The 9,320-nt window shown below is 37.2% G+C and overlaps 1 protein-coding gene across 1 annotated transcript in view; it reads left to right on the plus strand.

The window, feature by feature from the left end:
• The window catches only part of PPP3CC (protein phosphatase 3 catalytic subunit gamma), a 108,516-nt gene that overhangs the window by 65,607 nt on the left and 33,589 nt on the right, over window positions 1-9,320 (plus strand). Inside the window, exons 8-9 of the mRNA XM_042782308.1 lie at window positions 474-599; window positions 3,041-3,115. Coding sequence (XP_042638242.1) covers window positions 474-599; window positions 3,041-3,115 — 201 coding nt within the window. The remainder of the gene's footprint in view (window positions 1-473; window positions 600-3,040; window positions 3,116-9,320) is intronic.

Raw genomic sequence — 9,320 nt, forward strand, 5'->3', positions numbered from 1 at the left:
ATTGCCCAACCTTCCTTCCGAGGAGTGGCTGGTGGGTTTGAACCGCCAGCCGTCTGGTTAGCAGGCAAGTGTCTTAGCCACTATGCTACCAGAGCTCCATAGTGAGTGATATTTATTTGCCTTCAAAAGACTGTTGTAATTCCAATTGGCCTATAAAAGGAAATTTTTCTTATGTCAAACCCGAGGTTTCTATCCAGTTACTATGCAGTGACCCTTTGAAGTCGAAGCCCAGTTTGCTTTGTGCTTTTATAATATGGACTATTCAGGTAATTTTATTTCTCGGGATGATCCTTAAGAGAATGAACTATTATAAAATGCTTAATTTTTTTCCATCTGCATTTAAGAAACTAGTCCCAAAGTTACAAATAGAAAGTTCCTGAATTCTTGTAGTAAGTGTATACCTGGACAAAGCATATCAATTGCGCTGCATCATGTTCCTCTGTGCTCAGCTTTTCTTGCTTTTTACTTTTTAGCTGCTGTGCTGAAATATGAAAACAATGTCATGAATATTAGGCAGTTTAACTGTTCTCCACACCCTTACTGGCTTCCAAACTTTATGGATGTTTTCACGTGGTCTTTGCCTTTTGTTGGGGAGAAAGGTAAGAGAAATAAAGCATCTAGATTACATTTGCCTTAAGGAATGACTGAATGCCACTTTATATTTACAGGTAACTCCCCTGATGATTCAGAAATGAAGTTACCAGCAATGTTTTCTAATTTTGTTTTTTTCCTACAAAGATTTTTAAATGATACTTAATTGACTCTTAAATTATAGTTATAGTAGATCATGCTTTCTTATTCTAAATATTAATTTAAAATAGCTGCCCTACTATGATCAATATCTTTTAAAAAAAACATAGTCACTATGATTTTCCCTCAGTGATTTCTTCAGTGCTGAAGAGATTAAGCAGGAAATACTGTCATTAGAATTTTATTTGTGAAACTACACAAATCAGCTATGCAAATACAAAGTAAACTTGTTGGACATAGTTAACTTCTTGTTGCACTACTTAACTTCTTCGTAAAATGGGAAAAAATATTTTCATGCACATAGCAGTGAGGAAAAGGTTAAGCAACGATCTAATAAAATCAAGTTAATTGTGCACAGGCATACCTCGGAGACATTGTAGGCTCAGTTCCAGACCACCACAATAAAGCAAATATCACAATAAAGTGAGTCACATGATTTTTTTGGCTTCCCTGTGCTTATGAAAATTACATTGACACTATACTACAGTCTTATTAAGAAGGAGCTCTGGTAGCACTGTGGTTAAGGCATTGGACTGCTAACTGAAACGTCAGCAGTTCGAAACCCCCAGCCGTTCTGTGGTAGAAAGAGGAAGCAGTCTGCTTCTGTAAAGATTTATAGCCTCGGAAATGCTACGGGGATTGCTATGAGTCAGAATCAACTCGATGGCTTTGGGTTTGGGTTTGAGTTGTAGTGTGTTAAATGTGCAATGGCATTATTGAAAAGTTTGAAATATTGTAAAAATTACCAAGATGTGAAGAGAAGGGCAGTGTACCAAATGTGAGTGATCAACATGGTGACATTGAGAAAGAGGAAAACAGAAGTACATGGGAGGTGCAGACAACAAAAATGAACCCTTTTGCACATACAGTATTCTGTTGTCAGTGAAGGCAAACACAGGTATTTGGGTGGATAGATGGGTCGACAGGCTCAACTATTAGGTATGTCTGTGCAGCAGGGAGTGTACCTAAGACCATGTATAGGGTTGGCAGACAATGGTTCTACAAGTGTATTTGTATGTTCTGGAAGAATTCCCAGGGGTATAGTAGAGCTGACAAGGGACAAGGTTGTAGTCACTTCTTGGTCACAGCCAGCTACCCAGAGGGAGAAAGTAGTTGAACCTCTGGGCTCAGAACCATAGTCGCAGGGGACATCAAGCTCAATTGGCATAACATACTGCACAAAACATTGTTATACCTCCTACTTTGGCGAGTAGCATCTGGAATCTTAAAAGCTTGCAAGCATCCATCTAGATACAATGATGGGTCTCTCCTTGTCCAGAGCAAAGAAGAATGAAGAAAACCAAAGATTCATGGAAACAATTAGTCCTAACAACTGGTACACCATGTGATCTGTAGCCTATACAACTAGGAGACCAGAAGAACTAGATGGAGCCCAGCTACCGCTGTCAACCACTTGGAAGGGGATCTATGTAGGAGATCCTGGATAGAGAGGGAGAACAAGGTGGAACAAAATTCAAAATGATTTGGGGAAAAAAAGGGGGGTGGGGGACCAGGTTTGCTGGTCTAATAGAGCCTGGTGGAACCACTGAGACTATGGCCCCTAGCTGCTCTTCAGGTCTGGAATTGAACCCACACCTGTGGCTTCCACCCAAACAAAAGACAGGCATAAGAGTTGAACATGTACCTGAGGTAGATACACTCCTTGGAGAGATCAATCATGGGAGGAAAAAGAGCTGCTTATGCACAGGGAGACAGCTCAGGGGGCAGGAGTGCATGGAGGCATGGACACAAGGAAGAGGTAACTATTGGGAGGAAGTGGGAGGGGAGCTGTTGCATTGTGGTAAATTGTAGTCAATGTCATGAGATAATGTGTGTGTGAACTGCTGTATGGAAAGTGAATTTGCTCTGTAAAGTTTCACCCAAATCACAATTAAAAAAAAAAAAAAAAAATTACCAAGATGTGACAGAGACACAAAATGAGCACATGCTATTGGAAAATGGCACCAATAGACTTGTTCAATGCAGAGTTGCCACAAACCTTCAGTTTATAAAAATAAAACACAGTATCTGTGAAGTGCAATAAAACGAGTTATGCCTGTGGTAGAATCCTAAAAGACTCCAGACTTTCACTAGAGCAAGAAAGCTGCTTATTCTGTATAAACCTGAAGATTTATATTTAATGCTCCTTTATATACTAATTTTAATAATATAATGGCAAATCATTATTTATATCAATTTAACATATATATTTAATTAGATATCAGTATTATTTTAGAAAAAGTGTTTTGTTAATTTTGTAAATTTTGGCTTATTTTGTCTTATCGTATAGTCACAGAGATGCTGGTTAACATTCTCAACATATGCTCTGATGATGAACTAATTTCCGATGATGAATCGCTAGAAGGTAAACTTGCCTTTTCCTCATTTAGACTAGAAATTAAGAAGTTTTGGTTTTGGATTGTATTTTGAACAATTTTGTCTTATTAGAAAAGAATTGAGTTCATTGTAAAAATAAATAAATAAAGTTTGAAGGATACAGAAAACCATTAATAAAAAAAGTCACTGATAATCCCAACATCTCACAGATATCCATTGTTAACATTTTGATGTATGCTGTGTTAGCTGTGTTTTATCTTTGAATATATATATTTTTTTTTTCCTATCTTTTTGGCAACTATGAGGTCATAATATACTGTACCATACTCTTCGTGCAACAATATCATGAGCACTTACTGTTTTTCTTTTTTTATAGATTAGTTTTTAATGGTTATATAGACATCCTTATCTATCATTATTTATTTAACTAATCCCTGCTATTGGATGTTGGATTTATTTCAACTTTTTCTTTTTAAAAACCCTACAGTTTTTTAAATACTTATAGATAAATCTTTGCACGTTCAGTCAACAACCAATACTTATTACATGTCTGATATGTGCCAGCCACTGTTTTAGGTACTGAGGATTTATCAGAGAACATGAAAAATGTCCTTTCTTTCTCAGTAAACTCATATTCTAGTGGGGGAATGGGGTGAGGGATGACATGCAATATAACTATAAGGCAGAAGGTGATATATACTATGAAAGAAAGTACATAAATATAAGGAGATCAAGAATAATATTTCCTTAGCTATTTCCATAGGATAAATTTCTAGGACTTGAATATCTGGATCAATTTGTACTTAAAATTTTAAGTCTGATGCAAATAGGTTCTAGAAAGATTATCAGTTTACATTTTACGTATAAGGTACTCAGTTCATAGTGCTCTCTCCAGCACTATTTATTACAATTGTTATAGTCTGGTGTTTTTTAAATATTAATTTGTATTTTTATGTTGACTAATGAACATTTTTTGCCTGTGTTTATTGGCCATTTTTATTTCTCTTTTGCAAATTGCCTATGCATATCTTTTGCCCACTTTTTTACTGGACTCTGCGTTTTTTTTCCCTTACTGATCTGTGAAGAATCTTTCTATAGTAACATTTTGTCGTATGTGTAAACAAGTACATTTTTCCTAGTATCTTGTGGGAGATTTGATTTTAAAAGTAGGTCCTAACTTGTCTAAGAATGTAGGAGGTTCTGGAAAGATCCTGGCACCTGAGCACAAACCTTTGACTGTCTATTTTCTCCAAGCTCTCTGCTAAGGTAATCCACTCAGCTGTTAGGACAACCATCTACGTAGTGGAGAAAGCTTAATTTAGTTTGGGAAGCTGGAGATGCCTCAATGAACTCCCCAAACTCCATACATATTAGTCCCTGCCTTCAGAACATAGCAGCAATCTTATCTCCTTGTGGTATTCAATGTTGATTATACCTAAATGGAACTTCTTTCTCCTCCTGTTGTCCACTAAATTGAGAAACTCAAAGTAACTAAGTGGTGATCCTAAATTTAAGTTTAGTACAACAGTTACAGTGAAGATACAGAGCAGACAGAGTATAGCTTGCGAGTACCTTTGTTTGTGGAATAGGAAATCACTGCAAGATCACTGCAGTTATTCTTGAGGAAATAGTGCAGGCAAATGAAAATAAAATAAAGAATTTAAGTTCAGAGAAGGTGAAACATGTAAGAAATGAATTCATAAAAATTTACAGTCAGATCTAACTGGAAGTTGAAATGATTATAAACTCTATTACATGTATTAAAATAGAAATCTTAATTATCAGAAGGATATGCTTGTAAAAGTATGCCAGAAATGGAATATGAGAATATTTATTAAAATATTATCTGTAATTGCAAAAGGTTCAAAACAATCTATATGTCCTTAGTGGGCTTGCTAGATGAATGGATTATGATTTATCAATAGGATAGATACTTTTTTCCTCTATCTGTAATATTATTTCCTTTATGCATGCCTCCTTTCTCCCTCTTCTAGTTAATTCCTCATCAGCTTCTTGTTACTTCTTCATGGAAGACATTTCTGACCTCCCAGACTGAATTCAAAACCTTGTTATGCTCTCGTTACCCATCTGCCTCTCCCTAATATTCATTAAAGTTGCAATTTTACATTTATTTATATCATTACATGATTAATATGTCTTACTCCCACTCATCTGTAAACTCTCAGAGTGCTTGGGCAATATAATTTTTGACTCACCATTATAGTCCTAAAACCAAGTATAGTGCAGTGAACACAGTATGCATTTGTTGAGTTATATTTCATTGAATATATGGAGTGTAACTTTTTTTTTTTTAAGAGAAGAATGAAGTAGGGCTATAGGAGCTGATAAGGAAAATAGTTAATCTTGTTAAGTGAATAGAATTCTCTATTTCCATTTTTTTAAAACTGTGTGGATATACACTGATACATGCATTTTTTTTTCCTGAAAGGAAATGAGTAAGGGCCTTTCCAGTTAAAATGTTGAATTGAGTACACTTCTAATCCCCTTCCCTCCTGAAATCACACTAAAACCATAATAAAATAATTTTTAAATGATATCAGCTATAGATTTCCACTTTAGTAATGACAGACAGATTAGATATTTTACATCAAACCTGATTTTTAAGACAACTAGAAAACCTAGAGAAAAAAATATAAGTATACTTTGATAGGATCAGAGAGCTAGCAAAATTGAAGAACTGCCAGGTAGAGACCAAAAAAAAAAAAAAAAAAAAGGCAGGAATCCAGAGAGGTAATACCAACATTTGGGAACATTTCTCTTCCAGGGGGATTCATGAATTTCAAAAGAGGGGGCTAATAGATTGAGCAGCCCTCTTGATAGCCTTGTGTGGCTAATCTAAAATAGTTGGAGTTTAGGGCTTGCCAAGCATGGTGTGAGTTCTGGTAAGCTTCTGTTGATTGGGGACTCCAAAAATTTGCATCTATGTATAGAATAAGGGTAAGCTGGAAGTAGAACAACCCTTGAAGGGACTATAGCCTACCTTAAAATTATTTCAATTGAAATAAGATGGTGCCAGGTACCTGGAAAAAACCAGACCTCTCTAGACTAAGATAACATCATGTACTCATTGCCATCAAGTCAGATCTGACTCATAGCAACCCCTCCTTGGGTTTCTGAGGCAGTATCACTACGGAAGTAGATTGCCCCATCTTCCTTCCGAGGAGTGGCTGGTGGGTTTGAACCACCAGCTTTCTAGTTAGCAGTTAGATGCCTTAGGCACAATGCTACCAGAGCTCCCAACATCATGTAGGATCTTAAATTATTTCTACAAATGGTCTTTCAAGTATAGTATCTTACTCAAAACCAAAAAAATAATTAGGCATCTGAGGTGGCATAGCATATGAGTGAGAACCAGCATAAATAGCAAAAAGAAAAACAGATATCCCACCCCCAGGTTCTCTGGACAATGGCATTATTAGACCAAATTTTTAAATAACTATATGATGAAAAATTTAAATAACAAAACAAAAAACCTATGCTTACTATAAAAGTTTAGATTGAGAATTTTGACAGAGAACTGTGAACTGTAAAAGAGGATGTAGCAAATTTGATAAAGCATGAAAAAGAAGTCCTAGAACTGGAAAATAAATTAAGAACTCAATAGGTAAATTAAACAACAGATTCAATAATTAAGTTAAAGTGAGAATAAGTGAACTGGAAAATAAATCATAAAAAAACTATCTAGAATGAGCCATGAAGAGAAAAAAGAAAAGACCGAAAAAAAGAGAAAAGGTATAAAAGACATAGAGGACATACTGAATAGGCCTAGTATATGTGTTTGAGTCCCAGAGAAGGGAAAGAATGGGATAGGAGCAGTATTTGAAGAGACGGTAACTCCTAACTAACTCACTGCTATTGAGTTGATTCCAACTCATAGCAATCGCCATTTGGTTTCCAAGGCTGTAAATCTTTACGGAGGTAGATTGCCCCATCCTCCTCCTATGGGGTGGCTGGGGGCTTTGAACCTCTGACCTACTGGTTAGCAGCCAAATGCCGTATCCACTTCACCACCAGAGCTGAAGAGATAATACATGGGAATTTTCCAAAATTGAGAAGACACTAAGCCACAGACTGAAGAAATCCTGTAAATCCAAAGCAGCATGATATAAAGAAAACAGTATCTGAAACAATACCTAAGCACATCACAATAAAAGTACTTAAAAACAAAGGAAAAAAATCTTAAAGCAGCCAGGGAAATAAAAAGAAATTACCTTCTGGGGTATAGTAGATTATATAGTGTGACTTTTCTAGCCGTAAGTCTTTGTCAGCTCCGTGGTGGAATTTGCCATGAGCAACTGAGTAGCTCCTGATTGTTAAAGTTATCCACCTGGGGTATTTCTGGTGGGAGCACCAAGGAGTAATCTTCTGGGAAGTTCTATATCTCTCAGGTGTATAGAATTCTGATGTTGGGATTGGGTGGTTTGGCCACTCTGCCAGGCTCAAAAGGAGCTCTCCTAGAGGCAGAAGGAGTCTCTCTGACTGCTGGCTGAGAAAGACATGCTGCTGAGAGAAACATGCTCCTGAGAGACATGCATTGCTGAGAGAGAGATGTGAGAGACGCACGCGGCTGAGACAGAGACTGCTGGTTGCTAAGTGAGATGGTTGGCTGCGAGAGACTGAGTGCATTTTTTAACTTGAATTGTAGCCTGTTGCTTCTCTGATAAACCCCATAATCTGTGAGTTCTTTATGGCCACTGCTGTGAATTATAAAACCCAGCAGGAGGTGTTGGGTACTGTAGGAAGAATGGTTGGTGTCAGGATTGGTGAAAGGGCTGGAGGGAGGCAGCATGTCTGGTCTCCCAGGGATACTGATGATGACTCTGTCTTCCTCTTGTGGGGTTAGAGTAGGTCAGAAGATGTGGCCTCCTTGCCCCCTTGGCACCTTCAAATAAGCAGAATTAAACTGACAGATTATAATTGGAAACAGTAGAAGCCAAAAGACAATGGAATAACATATAGGTTCCCCCCCATTATCTGAAATTAGCCAGAATAGAGTGCTTCCTTGGACTGATCCCTGTGCTAATATGGCAGAGAAGACAGCAGAGAGATGACGGCAGCAGAGGCAGCAGAACCAAGAGACCAGCATGATACAGAATGGTGGGTTTCCCAGCCCATGGAGCAAGAAAGCTGAGTACCTTCGGGCAAGAGGCTTCCTGGCAGAGTGGTGTACCTCTCTGGGTACCTGTCTGAAGAGCTAAAGAGCTTTGTAACACTTGCCAAGCAAGGCTGAGGCCAAGGGGCAGCAAAGCCAAGAGAACAAGGCCAGAGAGAAGCATGCCTGAAGTACAGTTGAGAAGAGTCTGTCCTAATCAAAGAACTCTATCCTGAGTTGTTTCTGATCCTGAATTGTAATCTATTACTTCCTTAATAAACCCCATGATTGTATTGTTTGTGACTTCTGTGTGGCCACTTCAACAGATTATCAATCCCAGCAGAGAGGCAGAGAGAATCATAGGAGGGACAGCTGGTGTCAGACTGGTAAAAAGGTTGGAGGGTGGGGGTAGTCTGCCCTCCACCTCATAGGAATCAGCCTTGGGCTGTTGATCTTGATCTTCATCCTCTTTCCTTGTGAAGTTATAGGAGGTCAAATGCTGCCCACACAGCCATCTTGCATAAGTAAGAAAGCCCTATTGTAATCTCTAGGATGACTTGTAAGAAAATAGCTGTTTTACATATATAGCTTTTAAGTTTTAAAAAAGATTGAATGATAAAAACATAATTTAGCAGAAAGGAAGATAGGAGAGAAGAACATATAACGATAAGACAAACAGGATATGTTATGATTTTCATTAAGCATCAATAGATAAAAGGTAAATTGTTAGGTAGGATAAAAAGAAACTTTTTGGTATTTTATAAGAGACAGATCTAAAACATAAAGCTACAGAAAGTTTGAAAGTAAGGACAGGAATAAATATATAGTGTAACTACTAACAAAAGCTGATATAGATGGAATAATACTGCATGAAGTAGACTCAAACAAAAATAAGATATAATTTTAAATTTGTATGCAATGAATATCACAGCTTCTAATATATGAGGCAAAAGTTAAGAGAAATACAGTGAGAAATAAAAATATTCACAATCATAATTGAAGAATTACACATATCTCTCAGTAACTGATAGAATAAGCAAACGTAAGATTAGAAAGGTTGGGAGAGGCAGGGCAAGATGGCAGACTAGGCAAAAGGATTGCACAGACCCTCTTCAACAAA

Source organism: Orycteropus afer, unplaced genomic scaffold, assembly GCF_000298275.1.
Source record: "Orycteropus afer afer isolate SDZICR_OR568_19922 unplaced genomic scaffold, OryAfe1.0 scaffold00289, whole genome shotgun sequence".
In the NCBI taxonomy this organism is placed as follows: domain Eukaryota; kingdom Metazoa; phylum Chordata; class Mammalia; order Tubulidentata; family Orycteropodidae; genus Orycteropus; species Orycteropus afer.